At 38.5% G+C, this 25,215-nt stretch overlaps 1 protein-coding gene, 1 long non-coding RNA gene and 1 other non-coding gene across 10 annotated transcripts; 2 read left to right on the top strand and 1 right to left on the bottom strand.

The window, feature by feature from the left end:
* The first annotated feature begins 7,841 nt into the window (after positions 1–7,841).
* On the top strand, positions 7,842–7,915 carry TRNAE-CUC. Its single transcript has one exon. It is a non-coding gene; the product is annotated as a tRNA-Glu (tRNA).
* A 6,752-nt stretch (positions 7,916–14,667) lies between these two features.
* Positions 14,668–18,841, top strand: LOC112173925 (THO complex subunit 7A). Of its 3 annotated transcripts, none has more exons than XM_040508705.1 (3): positions 14,668–15,348; positions 15,447–15,593; positions 18,455–18,841. In XM_040508705.1, exons 1-2 carry the CDS (start codon positions 14,755–14,757, stop codon positions 15,561–15,563), a joined length of 711 nt encoding a protein of 236 aa, XP_040364639.1. In that variant the 5' UTR covers positions 14,668–14,754; the 3' UTR covers positions 15,564–15,593; positions 18,455–18,841. The 3 variants fall into 3 exon arrangements, with proteins under 3 accessions (XP_040364639.1, XP_024167377.1, XP_040364640.1); XM_024311609.2 differs by having other exon boundaries at positions 18,447–18,838; XM_040508706.1 differs by lacking the exon at positions 18,455–18,841 and adding an exon at positions 16,450–18,119.
* A 1,930-nt stretch (positions 18,842–20,771) lies between these two features.
* LOC112174161 lies at positions 20,772–23,569 on the bottom strand. Of its 6 annotated transcripts, none has more exons than XR_005801688.1 (5): positions 23,231–23,569; positions 22,913–23,030; positions 22,465–22,604; positions 21,458–22,360; positions 20,772–20,981 (listed from the first exon to the last, which is right to left on the bottom strand). It is a non-coding gene; the product is annotated as an uncharacterized LOC112174161 (long non-coding RNA). The 6 variants fall into 6 exon arrangements; XR_005801689.1 differs by having other exon boundaries at positions 20,772–21,706; positions 22,090–22,360; positions 23,231–23,566; XR_005801691.1 differs by having other exon boundaries at positions 22,090–22,360; positions 23,231–23,566.
* Positions 23,570–25,215: the final 1,646 nt, after the last annotated feature.

The following is a 25,215-nucleotide window of genomic DNA, read 5'->3' as shown; positions in this document are numbered from 1 at the left end:
ATGTCCAACATGCTTTACTTAAGCCCCAAGTTCACAAACGCTTCATACGATGTCACCGGGACTACTCCCACAAATTTATATGGACACCCATTACATTTGCCACTATCTATTGTGCGTGTTATATGGCCATAAGATCCACATATACAACTACCAATATTTTACATGTTCATACACATTAATGGAATATTGAGTTCTTCTACCATTTGTTGTTCGCAACAAAACGAATTCTTTTCGCATTCCATTAATACGAGCGGCAACCAATACAACAAGCATTCTACATATGCACGTTTTTGTCTCATTGTGTAGGTTAAAGGAGTCCCTTCTTGCTTACGGAGCTCGGGGACTTGTAGGGCCTAGGCGCCTCTCGGACATTGTTTATGCTTGATGACTTCATGATTATAACTCCCCAACCAAGAAGCTCCTCTTACTCGGGGACTTCGGGGACTTGTAGATACCTCTACTAGCAAGGCTAGTTTGCTACCTCACCAAGCATAAACTGACAGGACCCGACCCAGGAATCGCCCCACTTACCTGGATACGAGCCTGCGGGACCCACTTTAAGCGAAATCCTACCAAAAATTCGGCAGAACCTCCCCTAAAAATGGGCTACCCAAATTTCACAAACCTGGACATGATTTCAACTATATCTTCTACTCAACCTACAATATCGAATTTTACAATCCAAGTACATATATTACATCCGGAAAGTTCAAATCCCCACATAATCCTCCGTAAGCAACAACAAACCAAACCACAACATCCATCAAACTTAAAAGAAAAGGTTTATCAGAGCAATACTAAACTAAGCCGATATCATACAAGGTAGGTTAAGTAATAACCTACGGACAAAAACGGAAGCGCTGATTTCCAAAGTCCTTGAGCCTGGACGCAATCTCTGCTAATCTGAAATCTGGGCATTTGAAAATGAAGGGCCCAGGGGAAAACATATAAAATCCATTAGAGTGAGTGGACAAAACTAAAATGAGAGTCAAAACAATTTATGGTATGCTTCCCCATTTCTCTTTTTAACAAAACCATCATGCAGCGAGACTTCATGAAAATTTCCAACTCAATCTTTTTCCAAGAAACTCATTTGATGACTAGGAAGGACTGCTTCCTAGGCATCTCATGCCATCGGGGAGGGACTGCCACCCGATGACGCATCGGAAGGGACTGCCAACCGGAGTAGGAGGCGGTGATTAGTTGGGACTGCCAACTAGCCACATGTAGTAGACGGGACTGTCGACTAACTACCTCAAGTCATCTGGAAGGGACTGCCAACCAGATGACGCATCGGATGGGACTGCTAACCGAGCTATAGTCTGGAAGGGACTGCCAACCAGACTATTACCTAGAAGGGTCTGCCAACTAGGTAAGATACGCATGCGCCAAACTGGCCTCCTTGTCAACTGTTTCCTTTTTAATCATTTTCTTTCCATAAAATCACATTTCAAAACTTAATACCATGCTGCATGCATTATTTAAATAAAAATAAAGGTCCACTCACAAGTGAATCCCGCAGCTAACCCTGCTGCCTGCCTGTGTCCTCCTCGCTCAAGGGCTCAGTACGTCCTGTCACAATTGCATGAATATAATTAACCATAATAAGGAAATACCCTCAAAAACAACTCATTTCCCTCGGAATAAGCATCCATTATTCACAAATTGTTATAAAACTCCCACACTTATTTGGGATTAATTCTATAATTCCTTAAAATCTCAATGCCCTCTAACTCAAATTACTCAACCGATTTTTTTTTTTTTAATTTGATTCTCAATCGATCAAGGACTTCACTTAATTTAAATCTTCACAAGAACCTTTCAACAACTAAATCAATTTAATCTCACCTCCTTCATCACAAATTACCACCAATCGATAATATAAATCCTTCCAAAAATTCCACAATCATTCTTAATTTTTCCCTTTTTCTATCCAACTCCACCTTCTCAAATTCACTCTACTACCTAACAAATAATTCACAATAGTCCTTTAACAAGAGAATTCACCCAACACTACCAACATGACAATCCAACAACCATATTCAACAATCCAAATCCAACAAAACCTCAATATCCAACAATTTCAAATTTAACACAAAACTCAAAGATTAAAAAAAATCGATACCAAACAACCTATCTATTCCAAAATCAACACCACAACACACCCAACCAATTCTAAACCTGCAACAGTCAACAATTTCCAACAAAACAACCCTCACAAACAGTTAACTAGCTTAAAACAACTGAACCATCTTCAACCCTGCAACAAATAGCTGAAACTAGGCAGAAAGGGTCGAAAATTCAACCCAAATCGGAAATTAAAATCCGACTGCCACTGTTCATCAACCCTAACACCTCCTCCGGCCAAATCAAGCTACAAGGAGGTAGATAAAGTGTTCCATCCTTCCCAGCGACCCAAAAGCACAAGGATTTCCGGCCGGAGGTCGCCGGAAATCGAAAACCCAGCCGGAGGTTCTCAAACCCGATCGGCTTACTTCCCCTTAAATCATTCAAATCGAAGCTACCCAGCTAAAATCGCGTACCTGAGAAGAAAGAGAATGAAGAGACGAAGCTACGGTGGCCGGAGGTGAGTCCAACGACGTCCGGTGGTGGAGAATCAGCCGGAATTGGTTCCGGGTGCGCAGAGACGGAAAGAAGAGAAAAACAGGGGGGGTTGATATCGGGTTCTCCCGATTCACTCTCTCTCTCTCTCCTTTTAATTATCCTCTTTCCTCTTTTAAAAAAAAACAAAACTAATAAATTTAAAAGGAAAAAAAAAAAATACCTTAAGCACTTTAATCACAACTTCCCTGTAAAAACTCCAATCGAAACAAACTTCGTATCTACGAACCCGATTTTTTTTTTCGTATTCTACGACAATCTCAAAGAAATTTCCTAATTTTCCGGACTAGAGAAAAAGTCACTCCTCGGTCAACCACGGTAAAAAGTAACTAGTAGGTACGGGGCATAACACAAACAACACCCTCATGGGATCCTACCGCTACTTGCATCTTGTAGCCCTATGTTCAAGCTACGCTACGGTATCCGGAAGTCGCAAATCCGTCACCGGGAAGCCACCTTTCCGGCCTTGCCAACATGCCCTCACAAATAGGCTTTCTAGACTAGAAATGGTGGTTGCTTGTCCCACATCGAAAACCATGTAAAGGAGATGGCTTCCTTCACCTATAAAAGGAATGGCTCCTCCCACAACTAAAACGATCCTATTACATCTTTTGTAATCCCCTTGGGCCGCAAGCCTCAACACACTAGTGTAACATTCAAGTGGACGTAGTTTTCCGCCAAGGCGGGAGACGAACCACTATACATCTCGTGTCACTCTCTCTCTCTCTAAAGCTAACTAGAGATCCCACGGATCACTAACGTTAACAACTGTAAACTATAGTTGGTATTAGTGGCATTCTTGGGAGGATGACTACATGTGTGTGTGTGTGTGTGTGTGTCTATATATATATATATATATATATATATATATATATATGGATTAAATACTTGTTACTCCTCAAACTTTTCCCTGAAAAACAGTTTAGTGAGGGCCTTTCAAATTAAACTGGATAGTCCTTATTTTTTTCTAATTCTCACACAACAGGTCCAAAACAGGTCTAAAATGACTATTCTACCCCCAAGATCCTTTTTTATTTTTTTTCTCTCTTTTTCTAATTTTTCTCTCTTTTTATTTATTTTTTATGCTTTTCTCTCTCTCCCTCTCCACAGATCGATCTTGTCCTCCTTACTATTCTCTATAATTTCCCATCTCTTTCTGGCTTCTTCTCTTCACCACAAATTCCCAAAATGATGGTGGCGCTGCGCTTGGAGAAGCTTCAAATCGGCGAAATTATAGACGAAGATCTTCTGGACCAGAACGAAGACGATGCGGTTGCGGCAAAGCTTGACGGCTTTGACCTCGAAGCGGAAGGAGAGCTCGCCGATGCAGCAGGATTGGTGGTCGTCCCAGATCATGACCTTGTTGGGGGAGTAGAGGGGGTAGGGGCCGTCGCCAACGATGGTGAGGATGTTGCAACGGAAGAGCATCTAGACCAATCCGACGGTGCCGCGTTGACCGAAGTCGCGGCAGAAGATCTCGCGGAAGGGGTTGCAGTTGTAGATGAGGAAGCCGGGGTCGATGTCGGTGGCAAAGCAGATGCGGTCCTGGTTGAAGGAGAGGTTGAGGAGCTGGGCCGGGGAAGAGTCGGAGTCGGAGTTGGGTTTTGGGCCTGGGAGGGACAGTGGGAGTGGTCGGGGGCGCAGTCGGAGGCCATTAAATTGGGGACCGAGAATTAAATGGGAGAGTAAGGGGATGAGGCAGTAGGTGATGAAGGAGTGGTAGGGGTGCGCTTGAGCCAGAGCCGGCGGAGCAAATGTGGGCCACAAGTAGAGGACACGGGCTGGAGATCTCGTAGCCGAAGTTGGTGGTTAAGTTGGGTATCAGGGATTGGACGGTGATTAAAGAGAAGGAGGAGGGGAGGAGGTCCTTGAGCGAGTCGTAGGACTCGAGCTTTTGAGGGACATAAGCTCCAGGTCGAGCTCCGGCGGCTGATGGCGTGGCATGACAGAGCCATTTTAGGTTGGGAAGCTGCAATTCTGGCGGGGCTTATTGGTGGGAGTGGTGGAGGATGAGGAGGAGGAGAGATGGCTGAGCTTAGTGGGGACGACGACGGAGGTGGAGATGGAATTGTCGCGGCGGAGCCTCCATGAGGGGTGGAGGGGGCCCACCAAGCGCTATAGAGTGGTAGTGAGTGCGGTGGATCGATTGGATAAACTCGAGGTTGGATACGAGCTTGGAGAGAGAGGGGGAGAGAGGGAGAGAGAGAGAACCAGAGAGAAAATAAAAATAAAAAAGAGAAGAAAAAAAGAGAGAGATGTTATAAACTAGAGAATTAGAGAGAGATAGAATAGAGAAACAGAGTGTAGGAGGAGGTAGAAGTGTGTATTTCATTCTCATTAGACCCCTTTATATAGGAGTAATGTTTACATCATAAGGACATAACTAATGAATATTTACAGTTGACAACCACATTTATATAATATTTATAACACTCCCCCTTGGATGTCCACCACTAAATGATATGGTGTTGGACGCGCTTAATGTTGCCTGGTCAAAAACCTTGCCAGGTAACAAAAACCCAGTGGGACAAAAACAACCCCGGTCGAAGGAGAAAAAGAGTACAACGCGCATACATCCTAGGTAGCATAATTTTGAATGCTCCCCCTGATGAGAATCTTCCCCTGATTGTTGCAAGCTTCAGTCATGTATGTAATAAAATACATGCACCATGTATATTAGATATGGTGTGTCGATCACACAGGTGAGACCATGTGTGCTTTGCATAAAAGGGACTCATCATGAATGGCAATTCTTGCAAAAGTTAGGGCATTACCAATAAAACTATGATGTTCTTAATGAATCTTACCTGACATGATAAGAGTAGAACCAATTTCATATGCTCAAATTATAGATAAAGATATTAGTTAAAGAATAACAATATAAATGAACAACAATTGACACATTTACCTTTATTCAAGCATTGAAATTTAAGTATGACATACTTAGCTATAAATATCAATTTGTGTAATTGATAGTTTCATATAGGCTCAATATGAGCTCTAGATAAATTCATAACTTTGCGAAAGTTAGAATATGTTGCAACATTATGAGTATGATTCGAATTCGATTTCTTAGTCTTGTCATAGTACTCATTGAGGCAATAAGTCACTTTGACCGTAATTGAATGAGTATGTATGAGCTTTAGACTTTTGATTCCATGAGTGAGCTTTAAGCTCATTCATTCATGGACTTGCCTTTGGCAATATGAATCGGTCAAGGATTTGATTAAGCAATATGCTTATAATGACACATAGGATTTGGGGATTTGCTTTTAGCAATTTTCCTTTAAGATTTTCATATTAGCCAAGACAACATGCCATAAGTCTCTCGTCAATATACCACTGTACTTATAGAAAAGTTGTCGCTTGGAAAAGAATGATAAGCCCTTGTCTCTATAAAGAGACTTGTGTCATAGTGATTTTAATTCACTAGAATGAACACTCTCTTGTATTTTAGGGGTTATAAAGTCCAAATATATCATCACATTTACAATATTCAAATTCATTGGAATTGCCTCTTTCCAATTTGGCCAATAGTATGATTTGTCGACACAATGAAACGTGGTAGTATATAGCCCTTGATGATATTTAGTTGCAACTACAGATGAGATATCATCAATGATCATCAATTAGAGATCTATCACACATTCAAAATATATGCATGCATTAGCTATAATAAGCTTATTCATATCCGGTACCCATGCCTCTTTTAGGGCATTTGTTGTCTCTCAAGGACAAATTAATTAAAGAATTTGGATCTTTGTATAACCTCATAACGAGTGTTATAGGGCTTGTATAATCTTCTCTGATAGAGAGATTAAAACATTGGACTTGGTGGATATATCCCACATAATGCACGCCGTTACAATAGTGTTTCCTCCCCCTAACGGCGGGAAGATCATCTAGTTTGACCATTCGCAAAATATGCGTATAAAAAATTTGGATTGGAAATCCATTGGTGGGTGGCGAGCCCAAACTAATTTTTAGGTCAAAAACTTGTCTTTAATAAGTGTCACTTTCTCAATTTCTCATAATTGATTGAGACTTTTTCTGAAGATAATAATAAGACATGGTGGATAAATATCACACACTAATTCATATCGTTTTTCATAATATTTCTCCCCCTAATGACGGGAGAATTGTCTTATTAAAGTGACAACTCGCAGATATGCGATAAATTATAATATCCTCGTTAGGAAGATTTGCAATTATTGTTGTATTATACAATAATGTAAAGTATGTAGATAAGTCTACATGATATAAATAATGAGACACTAGTCACGCCAAAATAATTTTCATTTGGCTTAATGAAATTTTTAATTCATGATACAGTATACAGTAATATACTTATAGTTGATTAATACAACTTAAATTAGGTGAAAATTTCATCACCAAATATATGCAATATATTCCACATAGGTAACATAATACGAGCTCCATCAGTTGGAGCCGGCCATCAATCAAGATCTGCAGCTCTTGAGATGATTATTACCTTAGCTTTTGGAAGCATCATTTGTGAAAAATTATCAACAATTGCAATGGATCATGTCCATAGTTGCATTATATGCAGGCAAGACAACTATGTTTGTCATTATATTTATCATGAACATTCATGGTTCAAATTGAATTTATTAATGAACACGTTGTTCATATTATTGTTTGACACTGAAAACAAATGTCAAAATTATATACTCAAATTTGAGTCTGGGACAGTTGTCCATATGGATATAAGTATATACTCCAATAATAATAAATTTAGGGATCATAGCCCTCATACTCAAACCATTTAGTTTGAGTCTTCACAATTAGAAGCATGTTCTAAAAGTGGAGTGAACAGAGGTTCACATGTACTCATAAAGAGAAGGGATAAAGGTCCTGACATAATTGGAGATCAAGAAACAAGATGTTTCGATCTATTTGATTGTATAACAATCAGTGGAGGAATTTTAAGTCCACATGTAATTGGATCAAGAAACATGTAGTTTCGATCTCATTAGAAATTGACAACTTTATGTCAGATTATCAGATAAGACAATAAGAGGAAATCAAAATGAAGTTGTCAAACTCATGAAAATACATACCTCAATTTTGTGTGAAAATATAATTGATATTGTTGATACCAATATGTGAGTACCATATGCCAAAAATAGAGGGGTGCTCATTTAGAGTCAATAATTGATACATGCATTAATATAACATTATAACAAAATAATCAAAAATCTGTTGTAGTGTAGTTGGTTAGGATATTTGGTTCTCACCCAAAAAGACCTGGGTTCAAGTCCCAGCGATGGAAAAATAATTTTGTTATTTTTTCAAAAACGACATAATCATATGAGGTAATTAAATTACCAGAGAATGGTAATAAAATTGATAATAAAATGAGTTATTAATAACAATAACTACAAGATAATGGCAATTAAAAATATTATCATGATAATCGTAACTCTTGCAACAAATACAAATTCGGTTATGAAAGAATTGTAATAAAAGTAATTTAAACGTAATAAATATGATTAAACAGATAACGATAATGAAACATAATTATGTTTAATCGGTGCCAAAACATAGGCTTAAAATGACTAAACAAAATAAATAGAGACAAAAAAAACCCTAAACATAGGCTTAAACTTTATCGGTGTCAAGAAAACCGCCGCTGATCATGTAATCAATATGTTTTCCATTGTCCACAAAAAAATCAGAGACTTTGAGCTTGTTATCTTCACTGACAGATTCTCCACATAATTTTAGTTGGGAGGTAATCATATGTTTAGCGGAATTGAAAATCAGTGACAGATTTAAAGTTCTGAAGGTGCAAAATGCGTCCATTCATATCGTGCTCTAGATAGAACAATGGTTTTCTGGTGAGCAAATCGATCAGCCAATGCTTGCCAAATCTCAAGTGGATCTTTCACCGTAAGGTAATCATCTTTTAAGATCTTATCAAGATGATAACGCAAGAAAATCATAGGCTTGGCGGGATCTTGCATAGATGACTTATTGTCAACTTTGATGACATTTTTAGCATCAAATAGTTCTTGCCAGAAATTTTAAGAGGATCAAACTCCAATTTTATTAGATGTATCGATCATCTTTCTACAAAGAGAAAAGATGAGATATATCAGGATCCATAATTATTAGAACAGTATGTTCTATGAAAAATTTATATACGAAACAAAAGTTTCTAAGAGTTCATAAATATGAACAATGGATCCCATAGGGAACACACGAGAAAAACATTCGTGTGATGTCTATAGAACCATAGGTTCTAAGACTACTCGGTCAGAGGACTCGAGTCTTGAGCAATGGAACATGTAGTTCTCATTGTCGTATATGAAATATAAATTTTCAACAATTATATCATATAAAAGATACATACAAATATATGTAAATGATAGCATAAAGAAATTGATATTCATCTAGGAGAGAAAGAAGAAAAACTCATAGATCATTAGCCTTGGTCATAAGCAACTATGTTGCACCATAAGGCTTGCGGATCATCATGGAGTTCAAAGAAGAAGAAGAAGAAGAAAAATAAGAGCAAATTCGTGCTGATAACGTGTTATAAACTAGAGAATTAGAGAGAGATAGAATAGAGAAACAAAGTGTAGGAGGAGGTAGAAGTGTGTATTTCATTCTCATTAGACCCCTTTATATAGAGTAATGTTTACATCATAAGGACATAACTAATGAATATTTACAGTGGACAACCACATTTATATAATATTTATAACAAGAGAAAAATTAGAAAAAGAGAGAGAAAAAAATAAAAAAAGATCTTTGGGGTAGAATAGTTATTTTAGACCTGTTTTGGATCTGTTGTGTGAGAATTAGAAAGAATAAGGACTATATATCCAGTTTAATTTGAAAGGCGATGGACTAAACTGTTTTTCAGGGAAAAGTTTGAGAAGTAACAAGTATTTAATCCTATATGGATTAAATATATATATATATATATATATATATATCTCTCTCTCTCTCTCTCTCTCTCTCTCTTGGTGGAATGGTATTGTGGTGATTACAATTTTAGTGATGTTGACCTCTTAAATGTTTTCGATCTAGTGTGACCATGGGTCTACTGTGACATCTTTAAATGTTTTCAGTCTAGTGTGACCTTGGGTAGTAAATTGGGAACCAAGCCTTTGGGCGAAAGACCCGATCCAGTTAGTGCTCTAGTTTGTTTGCTAGTGTATTCATGGGGGTAACTACATGGCTATTGTAACTCATTATTACCGTTTTTAAAAGAAATCTCTTGTGTATTCCTTCTTTTATTGTCCAAGAGGGACATCATTTTAAGATTTGATTTGTTGAGTTTTGAAAATAATTATTATGTTGATTTGTTTTCCTCGAGTTGGAAATGTAATTTTGTACCAAATAAAAAATTGAATTGTTATTTTTAGGTGAGTGAAATCCGCACTTATTATTTTATAATGTATGTTTCATTCTTTGGTAACTTAAATTTTACCTTTAGTAACTCAAAATTTATCATTCAAAAGAGTGTAGATTCTAAAGTAAGGAGTTCGAATTTCACTCCAACATTTTGATTGTTCAAAATAAAAAAAAATAAAAAATTTGGGTCATTGACCAAAAGCACTAAAATCAGCCAGAATTGTCCCACTTACCCCATCAACAAATTTTTATTCCCACTAATCCAATTTGAGGCAAAATAACAATTTTACCCTTATTTATTCCCCTATCTCTCTCCTATTTCAGATCTCGGTTTTTCTCTCCTCTCTCATCCTCGACGTACTCGTCGGTAAACCCGACCTGACTCACATCCAAATACAACCGTAGCTCTTTGTTTAGGCCATAAGCATGCCGATTCCCTCCGGCGTTACCGAACTGCCGCGCGTCAAGGTCGGAGAAACTACCTATAGGATCGTGCTCTTTGCGCTCTCAACCTTTGCATTCCATTTCCCAGTAATTAAATTTGGGGCTGGTTATTAATTGGGGTTTCGCTTCAGCCGGGAATGCAGAAATGGTGTTTTTGGTGCTCCTGATCGATCAAGCTGATGATGATGATAAAGGTTTCATATTTATAGATATGACTCGATTTGCTTTCACTTTTGCAGCTGCTTTTTAGGTGTGATTGTCTTGTTGTTTGGGGTTTTGATCGGTGGTTTGGTAGTGCATGCAGAAGACCAGTAGTTATATGAGAGACACCTGCCATATATGTCACTTTTTTATTTTTCTTTTTTTGGTACAAGCCATATATGTCACTTTGGTATTTAATACTATGCACTTCCCGAGACTATTTTGGCTTCTCATTTTCCATTGAAATCGATTATGGTTTCTAGTAGCCCTGGGCACGGGCCGGGACCGCATGTCAATTTGCTAGGCCCGGGACCAAGTCTCTTTTTTTCGGGCCGGGCTCAAATGGTGTTTTTCAGTTATAGGGACCATGAAGGACCGGACCAAATAGGCCCAGGCCGGGCCTGCCTGGTTTCCGGGCCCAAAAGTCTAATTTTGCTTACCTTCATTTTCAGATTTTCTCCACAGTTTCATCATATTTATGATTTTCTGGGTTTAGAAGAAGAATATAAAATCATACAAATCACAAACTAGGCAATAGCATCCAAATTTCATAGCTTCTTCAAAGTTACAAATTACAAACAAATGAAATTTCAACGTTTAAAACTTTAAATACAACCAACTCGTCCCCAGTAACTGCAGCTGCTTCGGGCATTATCAAAATCGAATCCTTGTACCCAGAAACACAAAATTGGAATCAAACCAAGATACTGAAAGCAATATTATGGTAAACTCATGACTGAACCTTTTCATGGTTCCAAGCCATGACTGAAAACTCAGTTTATAAACTTTATATTACAAAAAATTTCAAATCAATGCGCACACGGAAACCATAGAAATTCTATTTAAAATTTGCAAAATACAATTACCATTTATGGAATAACAGAACCAATATTTGCCAACCCAAAATTTCCGTGTAGTAGAATACAAAGAAATTAACTATGGGAAAACTTACATACACCATTAACTGAATGGATACCTTGGTCAATGAGTTATGACCTCCACCCCAATCTCATCTAAACCTTTAACATCAACCTTTAATAGCAGAGATTGCCAACTACCAGAGAAGTTGTCGACTGAGTTAGTAATCGAATAAGGCCAAAAGGTATTGAAGGCTAGAGATTCTGGGTTTCTGGAAATCGGGAAAGCTAGGTACTTGTTTGAATTCGAAATTGGGTAAGCTATGAATGGATTGAGGGCTAGGGATTGCTGGATTTCTGGAAATCGGGAAAGCTATGAATCGGGTAAGCTATGAATCGATTGAGGGCTAAGGAATCAAGTTAGTAATCGATTGAGGCCAGGAATCGAAGAACTCGAAGGCTGCAGATGCTACATATTACTGGGTTTCTGGAAATCGGGAAATCGGTATTCGAAATCGCGAATGTTAGAACTTTGTGCTTGAGGGCTAAGAGAAAATCTAGGAATCGATTGCTAGGTTCGAGCTACTAGGATGGTGGGTTTCTGAAACGAAGGCTGCAGGTCGGTGTTGAGTTTGGGAAAGGGTTGGGGTTGCAGAAGAATTGAAGAAGGCTGCGAATTTTTGAAGGTTGACTGAAGTCAAGGGTCTTAGTCAATATAGGGTAATATAGGGCTATATTTATTCGGGCCTTTCTTAGGGCTTATGAATATCAGGGCTCAGGACCGGGCCGTTTAAATGCAAATGGTCCTGGTTTTAATTTTTTCAATATTTTTTTTCTCAAAACCCGGCCCTGACTTGACTGTCTGGATCGATTCGGTCAGGGTTTTTGGGCTAAAATGTCCAGGCCTAGTTTCTAGGATTCTAACCACGGGCATACAATTTGGGAAGCTTCTTATTTGAAATAAGCAGCTTCCTAGTTAATGGCTTCCAGGCATGCCCTCTGATCCCTTTGTTCTTTATTTTTATTATTATTTTTATTTTTTTTGAAATGGGGCTGGTGCGGTTGCCCTCAAATCTTGATTTATGAAATTGCAGGATATAGGGGGGGTCCGCATAGAGCCTGAACCCCAAATTACAATAAGCATAGAGAGAACATCCTAAATAATACCAGGATTCTCCATAAAACCTATGTATTCTAACAAGCACCAATTAGCAAAGAGTGCACGAATGACTACTCCATTTGCTTTGACATAGTGGTGACATACCGGAAAGATAACTCTATCATGAAGAAGCATCATTACAAATAGTACAATTTTCCCACTATGTTGCCGCACGAAAATAAATCCGGCATCACTCAATTTCTTTTGGCTACTAGGAAGTTGCGTCTATTTGATCAAGCAAATAACTCGCCACCTCGTTAGGTCAGACAAGGCACACAGAGTGTGCATACCAGGACAAAACCCACTTCACCCTAACCAAAATTGGTAGGGAATTATTACTGGCATGGAGCCATAGCATACTAAATGTAAATAATAATTAAGCAAAACAGAAAAATAAGTTGGGTCAAGGGCCAAAGCCCAGACCAACAAAATGGTCAAAGCCCAGACCAACAAGATGGTCAAAGCCTAGACCCAATGTTTAACCGGCCCAAGCCGAGATCGGGAGCAGAACTGACAACTTGCTGATGCCTCCCTTGTCGACCATCCACCGGCATCAGCACCAACATCCACCTTCCTGCTAGCCACCCCACCCTTCCAGAGATTAGAGCCAGAACATCCCACCCAGTGATCGATCTGATCTGTAAGATCGAGTCCAATCGATCTGATCCACCACCAGAGAATTGTAGCGACCCCGCCGTCCTGTCACCACCGTAAGGCGATCTCTGATCCCACAACATCGCCGCAAAACGTCCGCACTCCTTCCTATGGTCAGGCGACATCGGCCCCGACACCCATCCATCAACCCGCTGCTGCCCTTCGCCGTTAAATCCTCCAAACGCCAATGTCGCCACCCTGCAACCTTCTCCCTGACTGGACCATGCAATCCCTGCCACAAAGGACCCTTCGAGCCCGTCCTACGTCGTCGGACTGGGCATACACTTCAATGGAAGACTCTCGCCGCCTAGGGTTTTGGAGAGAGAGAAACGATGGAGAAAGAATAGTTCTATCTCGATGAGTGCTTCCCCTTTGTTCTTTATTATGTTGATGAAGGTTTGACAAAAATAGAAAAAAAGAGGTAGATAAGGAGCTGGCGGCGGATAAGAGGTTTGAGGTAGTTATTTTCATTGCAATGGTGTTCAGAAAAAAAAAAAAAAAAAAAAAGGTTCTATTGGGAGCAATAGGCATCTATTTGGGGGGCAATAAATATTTTGAATTGATGTAATCTCCTCATTTTTTTTCTTTAATCAAAATTTTATTTGTTTAATTTTAAAAAGATTAGTTCTAATTTCGATGACCGAAAGTTTTATTGGGGGGGGGGGGGGGGCAACATATGTCTATTGGGGTGCAATAGATAGTCTATTGTCTCTCTATTAGAGGGCAATAGACGTCTATTAGGAGGCAATAGACTATTGGGGGTAGTAGACGTCTATTGTGGACAATAAACCTTTCTGGCGACCTATAAGATCTCCGATGACCACTTTGGGGAACTCTGGTGAGGTTTTCAGAAAAGTTCGGTGGGCGCGTGGCCCGTGACTGGAATCCGGCGAAAGTTCTGGCGAAGTCCCTTATGATTTCTCTCTCTTCCATTCTCTCTCTAAGTAACAAAGGGGTGAGGGTAAAATAGTCTTAAAAAAAAAAACTTAATGGGGTATTAAGAAAGACTTTTTTAGAGTGTTTTGGGTGTAAGGAGAAATTTTTTTTTGAGAAGAGTAAGGAGGAATTAAAACAGTAGTGTTCACCTAGTCAGTTGTTGACCAAAAAATGTATGCTCAATAACCCTTAGATTTACATCCAAGGGTGGAAAACAAAACACCTCAACTTAATAATAATTCTCTCTGCCATTGGATTTACATCCAAGGGTGGTTGAATATTATTTTGTTGGTCAATAACTGACTAGGTGAACATTAGCCGGAATTAAAAAAACTTAATGAGATAAATGAGAAAAAAATTCCTAGAAACAGGATAAATGGACAAAAACTCAAATTTTTTTTTTTTTAAGACCTCAAAACCATTCCCAATTTTCCATTGTAGCGCCTCCTCCCAGAAACTCACTTGAGATTGGGTTTAGGGTTTGGTGAATCACAAATGTTGGGAAAGGGAAGGAAAGTTTCCGGTCGCGGCGAGACCGTGGCGGCGAACTACGCGTTTGGGCCGCATGAAGACGACATAATCATCAAGCACCGACTTCTCACCCGCACCACCACCACAAGAGGCGAACCGCCATTGAAGAAGCTCCAGAAGAAGTTCACTTCCCTCTTCGTCGAGCTCGACAAGGACGATGACAACTACGCCGACTGCGACAAGCTCGCCAGAGCCTTCCTTCAAGAGCTCTCCACCTTCGAGATTCCCCTCCTCAAGAGCAAAGCGGTCGTGGACGCCAATCTGAGAGAGAAGCACAACTTCGATGAGCTGCGGGAGGAGATTAACCGGCAGATTCTGCAGGCCCAGACCGACATTGAAACGCTTAAGAAGCAACTGGAGGAGGCTAAGATCGAGAGGCGGCATAAGGAGGAGTGCGAGGCCATTCGGAGGTTGATTGCTATGCAGCCGCCTCGGTCTCAGACGCTCAAGATCATATCGGATTTGGAGAAGGAGATTGCGGCTTTGGATTCGGAGAATACTGCCAGTTCAAGGATGCTGGAGCTTCGTAAGAAGCAGTTTGCTCTGCTCTTACATGTGGTATGTTGCTGTGTTCAATTTCGTAATGGTTGATTGTGTTGTGCGCGCTAATAAGGTTGACATTAGGTCTGATTGTTGTTGTGCTGTGTGTTTGCCAGGTGGATGAGTTGCAGACTACTATAGAGGAAGAGCAGAAGAGTTTAATTGAGGAGAAGGAGCAGAGAGGGGGGATGGAGGATGCAAATGGAGGACCGGAACCAATGCATGTTGATTAAGGGTGTACAATGCATCTCGGATTTATAATTGTAAGATTCTATGCTCTTACATTTTATTCTATTGATGCAATGGTCTCAATGTTGATTGTTATAAGAGAGTATAGGTTTGTCTCAGTTGTAGTGTGTGAGCAACTTGTAGAATCTCTTGCACATCTGATTCAGAAGAGAATGGCGAGAACTTTCTTCGTAGTAACTTCTATGTAGTTCAAAGCTTTCCTTGAATGTGTAGCACTTATATACATAAAATTAGTAGCGGAACATTATGGTTTTTTCATTTAGATGATTATGAGAGTTGGAAAATGCATATATTTCAGTGTCAATGACATGCTTATGCTTTTAAATACCATGTACTGTTACTGTTGGACCTTTACTCAGCTGGTAAAAAAAAAGACAAGGTTTGACTGCGAGATACTAATCTTTTCACGTAAAAATATATATATATATATATATATATATATATATCAAATGTTTATTAGCAGGCTAAAAGGATTATATTCCTACTAGGGTTTAGTGGTCAGGCCCATATTTTGGCTCTGTCATTTGGGGTTCGAACCCCCAAAGGTATCCACCTTATCTGCTACAGTTTCTTGCCTCTTAAAGATTGTAGGGTTTGGCGGGAGCTCCAGCTTTAAACCCATGTATGATTGTGGGTTTGAGGGTTTCTGGCGTCAATATATATATTTATATGTTAAAATCATGCTAAAAGGATCAATAAAACTTGTTATATAACCCTGTTTGTATCTATATTTTGATTAGATGGTAAGGTTTCACTATTGTTAGAAGAGGTTCATGGGGAGACTATTTTGTGAACTATATTCTCTGTGCTAGATTTGCCTTTCATTTTCATCTCCCTTGATTGAGTAAAGTACTTGTTACATGTCTTTAGTGAACTGGTTCTGCAAGTTATGGCATTCAATATGACAGGCCTATAGTCGACTCCCTGTTACATCTATATCAATCTATGGGGCCCGGTCCATAGTTGACTCCCTGTTACATCTAAAGTGAACTAGTTTCATCTCCGCTCCCTGTTAATCTACATCTATCTCTTTCTATTCTGAAGACACTAGATGTGACTCATTAATTGAATCTTATGTTGAGAGATTGGCCTTGGTTCCCCTCTGGAGTTCACTAGTTGAGTTGCTTAGTTCAGCGTAAAATACATATGCTGTAGTTTACTGAATAACACATAATCTGGGTCGTGTACAGTTCTAATTTCTGTTCAGCTGGTAACTGAAAAGGCCAATAGTTGAGTCAATTCAACACAGTTGATCCGGATTAAAAAGATGCAGATTTGCCGGATCAAGGGTGTATGAATTCTGTGACAAGTTTTATAGCGGGTTGAGATGTTGCTTTATTTGGAGTGCATGCTGTTTCTATTGCTTCCATATCTGAGAAAGATGGCTTTGTAATATTTTCACCTGGGTAAACATAGTTGGGTGAGTTCTAGTTTTCTAGTTTTCACCATGTGGTTTGTTTGAGTTTTGAGACTGTAAACATACGGGATCTACATGGGCAAGTCAAGGTTAGGGCTATCACTAGTGAAATATACGTGCAAGAGAGTTTCACAGGTTGTTAAGGATGTAAGAATTAAGAAATGAGGTAGAGCATGTGAGAGTTTTGCTGGTTCATAAGGATGCGACAAAGACAGGAAGAAAACACCGAGACGATGGTAATATGTGTAATCAATTAAGTATTGTGTTTCATGGTTGGTGTGCTGCAAACTTGTTCCAATCCAACTGTAAGTTCTTGGGTTTCAACTGGTCCCAACTGTTCATCTTTATCTGTTGGTTTATATGGAAATGGCGCAGTAAGATCTTTGTTACTGATTTCAAGGGTCCATATAGTGCCTCAACTATAATTTTCCAATAAATAACAGAATGGATATCTCTAAACTCGCGTGCAAAAAATTATAATACAAGGGTGGAGATGCTATGCCGGCAAACCTGAGATTGGTCATTTTAAGTTTAATGTGGATGGCTCTAGAATTGGGGAGGGACTAATTGGTGCTGGTGGGGTTATTAGAGACAGTAATGGTGTATGGAGAAAAGGTTTTATGAAGAACATTGAGCGTGGAGAAATACTTCAAGCAGACGCCTGGGGTTTGTTTACTGGCCTCCAAATGGCTGTTGAGATGGATATTATCATATTAAGCATTTGGAAGTGGAGACTGATTCTGCTGTGTTGTTTAACCTCTACACAGTACTGTATTGTGCTTCATCCTCTTGGAACCTTGTTTAACAATTGCAAAACTTTGGCACAACATTTTGAATCCTACTCTATCAAGCATATTTACTGAGAGAGGAATACGGTCACTGATATTTTAGCCAAAAGGAGTCTTGATCAAGATCTGGGAACTTACAGCTTCAATACCAATCCACTTTTTACTATTCAAGCTGTCTTAGATGACATTGATGGCATAGTGAGGTCTGGTTCCTTTGCAACAGCTTTGGCTGTTTAGTTTCTGAGTCTTTGTTTTCTTTTGTTTGGGCTTCAGGCCTCCTTGTAACCAAAAAATAAATAAATTGAGTATTGTGTTTACGTGTCTTATTTATCGGTTTGATTGGTCTCAGCATTGAATTTGCTTTGGAACTTTTTGGTTTTTACGTATTGCTCAGACTAAAATAACTTTCGTATCTCTGCATCCATTAATTCTTTGTTCTATCTGTGTTGAATTAAGAAATGATCTTCCATTAACTTGGTGGGTCCCTTGGGTCTACATGTTTAAAGGAACCGACTTGCCACTGATTTTTCTGTTATTCTGAAATATTATTATTATCACCTCTCTTCCATACACTTTGAACTGCATTTTCCTAAACTTGAACTGTTTTGTATACGCTAAGCAGTGGAACCCTTTGAATTAGGTCTAATTTTTATGGTGTTCAGTGTCTTAGGTGGATGAGTTGCAGGCTACCACAGAGGGAGAGCAGAAGAATTTAATTGAGGAGAAAGAGCTCAAGTACGCACCGGAGAAGTAGGGCTTGAAACTGATGCCTGTTGATTCCAAGTGTATGAGAGCATCTGGGATTTGTAATTGTAAGATTCTATGCTCGTAAGTTCTACTGATGAAATCATCTACATCCCGATTTTTGTAACAGGCATACAAGAGAATATAAGTTTCCTGCCCTGCAGTTGTAGTAAGTAAGCAATATTTTAAAATTCATATCTTTTAAGTAATCGGTAGAATTTCTTGCACACCTGCATTAACATGTTCATATGTTGAATATAATATTGGTAAAACTTTTCTTCTGTTACTAGATGAAGTAGATGCTATAAACTTAGTTCTTGAATTCTTTGCATTTCCATTAGCAGTGTAACATTACAGTGCATTTACATACACAAGGGGAAGCTGAAAATGCATATTTTCAGCATCAATTTGGCTTTTTCAAATGCCATGTACAGGCTCATCGTACCTATCTACTTAGCTATTTGCTAAAGTTCCCTGCCTCCCAAAGATTGTAGGGTTAGGCGAGTTTGAACCCTGGAATGCAATATGGTTTGGGTGATTTCTCGGTTTCAGAGAAATGTTACGCTACAGGGACGCTATAAAGGATTTATGTTATTTTTTTAAGTAACCCTGTTTGTATTTATATTTGCTTCGCCTGTGAGGTTTCACTATTGCTTGTCCAGAATAGGTGATGGGGAGACTTTTTTTGTTAAATAACTGTATTCCCCGTGATAGATTTGCTTTCAGTTGAATATTTCTAGAGTATGTAAAGTAATAGTTAAATAGTCATAGTGATAGGTTTTGTGCGTGTTATGAGAGTGGGGCTACTTGGAAGGGGATTGACAGGAGTTGTCTTATGGCTTGGGAAATTGGGATGCAATGACATGGGGATACTTTGAGGTAGCTTTACGTCACGATTTTTTAGTTCATGTTGTACTTTGTTTCTTCTTAATGGTTTATGGTGATATTCTTAGCCTAGTTTTTTGTTTTTTTCCCTTTCTTTTTTTGTTTTTCGAACACAGTGGTCTTTGTATGTGTGGTTATTTGATGTTTGCTTCTACTACCTCCTATTCTACAAGTGGGGCCGAAGCCAAGTCAATTAGGACAGAACTACATAAGAGGTGATGGGGTACAAACAGATACTTTTGGAACGTCCTTACCATCTAAGCAAGTGAAAACTTATTTTAGGGATAATTGACCTTAAAAAAAAGAAGTAATGACCTTTATGGTCGCTCAGGACCAGACTGAAAATGCACTCATGTTTGATATCTAGTTGACTCTTACCTTGATAGAATCCATAAGGGTTCCTGACTAGTTAAGAGCTAATTAGTTCAGTTCAACATATGTCAGCCATGTTTACTGAATCAATTGAAATCAGGGCTGTGTTCAGTTTTAATTTGTGTTCGTCTTGTATTCCAAAACTCAAAAAGTAAATAGTTGAGCCAATGTATATACACTAGGTTGATTTGGAATAAACTGAATTGCAGATCTATTGAATCCATGGTGTGAAAGATTTTATGATGCCTTGTGCATTGGGTTGAAAATTTTTGCTTTAGGTGGGAGTATGTGATGGTGTGTTGCTTCTGTACTTCAATATGATGGCTTTGTAGAATTTGTACCAGGGCAAAGATTGTTCGGCGAGTCTCAAATTTTAGTTTTCACCAAACAAGTTGTTGTTTGAGTTATAAGACTGTAGATAAGTGGGATTTGCATGTGCAAGTCTAGGGTTGGGGTTATTAGTTGATAAAGAGGTAAGAATTGAGCAGGAATGAGATAGGAGCGTCTGATGGTTTTACAGGTTAACAGGGATGTAACAAAGAGGGAAGAAACACCAAGAATCAATGGTAGGGTATCTGCTATTGATTTAATGTTTTGCTTCATTGGGTCATTTATGTGTTTGGTTTTTCTCCAATCTCCGTTATGACCCCTAGCAACATATCACCCTTTAATTCTCGTCTATAGTTATGTATAGCGGTATAGCCCGCACGATGCCGCGGATTTGTTTGTTTGATGTGGCACTTCTAATTTAACACTAACATTTCTGGGGCAATATTTGTTGTCAAAATAATCTCACTTTTGAAGAATTCATTCAATTTAAAGAGCTCTAAATTAGAAATTCCTAGTAACTATTATCGCATATTAATGTTCAGCACACATTACCTTCTTTGCGGCAGATAGGAGAGGTTCTCATTCAAAATGTACTAACAAAGAAACAGAGATAGGACAAATACAGAATCACATAAATCAACATTCCAACGGCAGGCCATCCTAAATTGGCATTCAAAGTAAGCGGGACTGCACAAAACTGTGCAACCACAACTTTTGGGTCGAATAAACATAATTGGAACATTAGAAGATACATTTTTTTTTTTTTTTTGCATTCTAAAACACTCACTCTAGCCAACAATATAACAAACATAGTTCTGTTCAAATAATCTTTTGCTTGATTCATCAAGTCTGGTGCAATGTTAAACCTGAAAAGAAAAGAACAAAAGGATTTAAAAAGAGAAGTAAATGAAGTTTGTATTGAACTTATGTCGAAAGACTGCCATACATAATACAAAGGGTCAAGAGGATCTTCATCTTTTTTTTGAAATGTAGTAAAGAGCCTCAATTGGCATGACAAAAACGTCTAAAAGTGCCCAGTAGAGCAACCCAAACCATTCTTCAAGCTCTATTCTTCTCTAGTATAGTAACTATAGAATTCATTCAAACTTGCGACCCTAAAAATTTGTGCACAAATATAGCAGAATAGCATAAGTGGAATAAGAAATAGCTAATCAATAAAGCTTTTTGTTATCTAATTCCTGATAGAATACTGACCCATGCACTCACTCAGGTAAATAGTGAGCCAAACTATAATAGGGATTCAAAATAATGTGGTTTTGAAGTGAAAGCTTTAACCAAATGGTCTTTTCCATCTTTCAATAGGTGAATAGATTTTGTTTACCTTGTTACAGGATCAGGGTAATGGCAGACCTGCTTGCATACAGAATTTGCATAAACAAATACAGTCACTGTAGAGAGTGCACCTCTGTGGAGTCAAAACATCTGATCCTCTAGTTTTTGTTCACTCAAACTAAGACGTTGACTAAAGATAACAGGAAAAGAAAGTATCCATACGTTCAAGCTTGATGTTCAAAAGCCCAAATTCCAGCTTGTAAGGGAAACGAAAAGGGAAGAAACCTCACTATTAAAACTGGAAAGGAAAAGGGAAGAACCTTTTTAGGGCAATGTATTACAGTTTAGAAACTCTACATGACTGATTCAAATAAACAGAGCTACAGAAATACGTATTGAACAACGTGAAGTTGATAAGACATATAGATCATTAACATTGAATAGAAATCACTGTGGAAAAGCAATTTGATCGTGCAGAAATAATTGAGATAGTTAAGTACAATTCAAACAACGGGAAAGAATAAGAAACTAACAATAGCAAGTGCACCCTCACTAAGCAATTCCGATACGGTTACTCCAACTACAACTAACCATTTAAACTGATGTAATCATTAAACAATACTATATCATACAGATCATATATGAATTACATTGGCATATATAAGAGATCATATAAATCACCTGAGCCGATTACTGTTAAGTGGGTGTGAGCCAGAGAATGCAAGGAGCTGTACACAAACAAATGAAGACAGGTTTTGGTAAAAAGAAGAGAACGGGGTAACACTAAAAACAAATCAAAATTTGAGAAACTATCTGGAATGGATTCAACCCTCTGATCTTTTGTGTACACATGATCTTCTCCCATGGCTTTTAGATTATGTCAAGCCCTAAATCTCTCCTAGCTTTTGGGATTATAAAGCTGAAAACTTGAAAATTAGGTCCAACCCTGAAACTGAATCAAACATACAAAATCCGCATCAGTAACAATTTTCTTCAATATGAAAATGTATTAAGCAAAAAACCAATAAATGTTCTTTCCCAAATCAAAACACATACCAGAAATCCAGAACATGAACTCTGAGAGGAAAAGTTATTGTTGCATTTTCTCCTCACAAAATTTTTCAATAAATGTATCTGCTCCTTGGGAACCACTCGTTTGCAAACTCCCACCAGTTTGGATCAACCTTCCTGAATCCCTGAACATTGATTCAATGATTTTGGAGACCGAAATTAAATCTCTACAGACTTTCCTCTCAATTAGAAAACTTCATAGGGTGTCTGAAAATTCAACACACATACCCAATCACAATTCACAATTGACTGGAAATCCTATTCTACTGAAAATTGTTTTTACTTCGACAACAACACTTGGTTCTAAAGGGTGTTTATGACTCATTATTTGACCATATAGCAAAGAACACTCATATCAGTACTCAGTAGTTACAGTGAGCTCCAGTAAATAATGCAATTAATTTTTTATTTTATTTTTTCAAAATGAACATACCTTCGGGCTTCAGGGGTTGGCATTGCATTTTCTCCCTGCATGAGTTATGATTGCAACGCCTCATACTCTTCCCACTATACATAACAGCAGTATTTCTGAACTCAAGATGTATGGTGTCCTACATTCATAAAATTGTGAGGGTTTATTGGAATCTATCAAAGATAAATTACAAAACAGCGAAAAACGGCATAAATGTCTAATATGGTGATTAAACTTGCAATTCCTCAATGAATATTTTTCTGCACAACAACAATACCCATCCAAAAAATTGAGCAATCCAAAACAAAAACCCAGAATCAGACAAAAGAAAAAACTTACATGCGCAATCCAAAACAAACGCAAACCCAGATCCTTCTTCTCCTTCTTTCGCGTGATTCCACTCTGCCATTTTAATATGGCCATTGAAAACACAAACATCCATTCCGCTCATATAAATTGGGGATTTGAATGCCATGATTGTAAAAGCGCACCTATAAAGTTAGTGGCTTGTCGAACTGAAATTGGAATGGAGCGACTGATGTTGATAGAGGCTGAAGTTAGTGGGAGATTGTTGATTTTGATGGCTGGGTTTGATGCTGCGAAACAGCGAATATGGATGTTGATAGAGGCTTCCCGAAGAAACTAAGAATTTGGGATTTTTGCTTATATAGTTAGGGGACATGGCAGAGCCGTAAGTCAAAGCAAAAACAGAGGGCAAAACCGTCATTTCCGCTTCTGAGTGAACAGTTTGGAATAGTAAACTCAGCCTTAGATATATGTATAATTTATTTCCTGTTACAACTACGGGTGATCCTTGCTACAGTGGCGTTTGCTGGTGTTTGCGGTATCTCAGTGCTTGATAGCTGATTAGCTGTCACTAAACTGTGATAATTCAAAATAGCCATTGTACTGTGGTGAAGGATAACCAGCCACGTGTCACTGATTCCTGATTTGTGGGAACATGATATGTACCGATTCAGCCCATCTTATCAAAGAAAACTAGCATTTTTAGTTTTTACATTTCAAGTTCTGTCTTTCTGCAATTTTATTTCTTCAGGATTTTGGACTAGGGCTTTCCATATGGATTTCTTTTTGAACGTTTCAGACAGGCGACTTTCATATGTGCGCATGAACTATAGAGTTCGGATGCACAATAGCCTTTTCTGACTCATACATGCATGAAGTATGAAGCTTTTTCTTATTGAATGTATTAAGTTCCATGTGACCAGATTGTTTTGTTAGTGGAGTCCAAGAATGTTTGAAAAGTAAATTCTATTAATGTTCGAAAATATTACAACATATTAGTATTACCGGTTTTGAGCTCAATATCAAGACATATTCCTAGCAAGATCTATATTTCCAGTTCCGTCACTATTAATGCCATCTATGAGCCGATTGCTCAACCATTAACTAAACTTTCTGCTTATAGCCAGGGGCAACTATGAAGTGTAACCACACACACGTGTCACGATGCAACTTCTTCACCACCAACATCAAGATGAAGTGATGAACAACTTCACCATGTTCGACATTGTGTCCAGAAATTGCTAGACCACGTTCAAGGGAATACACCACCATGTGGATGGTAAAAAAAGCACAGAAATTGAAGCACATTGTTCCCGAGAGTACTGCCATAGAAATGGCACATGACCAAAACTTTAGCTTAAGGCAAGAATTCGAAACCACCAGTCTCGCACTCACCAAACCTTGGGTCTCATTGGTGATCAAACCGCCAATCCATCTCATTCACTGTTTCACTCCGGCGAGAAGCAAATGTGGTGATAAAAGTGCTAGGCTAGATTTAGTGGTTGCAGCACAAGATCGGCATTGGAAGGCCATCAATATGTGGCTTACGACTGAGGCTAATGTCGGCCGCCATTGATGGAGCGCAGAGCTGCAGAGGCTAGGGTTTGGGGAAAGACGAGTCAAAGGTCTTGATTGATGAGTTTACCTAAACACATAACTACTTATCTCGGTCTCTATATTTATAAGCGAGATAACTAGAAATTAAAATGGAGAGCCATTCAGGAATCTGGTGTAGCATACTTGTCCATGGAATATTTATGGGGAATATTAAGAATGTTAGTGGTCTGATCTTTCTTTTGTCATGGTGTTGAAGTAGAAAAATTGATAATAAACTTATGATAGTTAACTTTTTGGCCAGATGCAAGTTGAAAGATATATTTTGTATATATCCCTGAGAGTAGAAGCAGCTTTGGTTGAAGCTTGAGCAAAAATTAAACAATGATCGACAAAGTATAAGTTAGAAATTCGTAATCCCCTAGTTGAAGAGAGAAGTTCCATATGATAAGTCTTTTCAGTAA

This window comes from Rosa chinensis, chromosome 6, assembly GCF_002994745.2.
Source record: "Rosa chinensis cultivar Old Blush chromosome 6, RchiOBHm-V2, whole genome shotgun sequence".
Classification (NCBI taxonomy): Eukaryota; Viridiplantae; Streptophyta; class Magnoliopsida; order Rosales; family Rosaceae; genus Rosa; species Rosa chinensis.
This window is presented reverse-complemented; position numbering and strand designations above follow the sequence as displayed.

Coding starts and splice junctions, on each gene's coding strand:
- LOC112173925 (XM_040508705.1), top strand. CDS start 14,755: ATGTTGGGAAAGGGAAGGAAAGTTTCCGGTCGCGGCGAGACCGTGGCG. Junction 15,349..15,446: donor TTGCTCTGCTCTTACATGTG/GTATGTTGCTGT, acceptor TGTGTTTGCCAG/GTGGATGAGTTGCAGACTAC.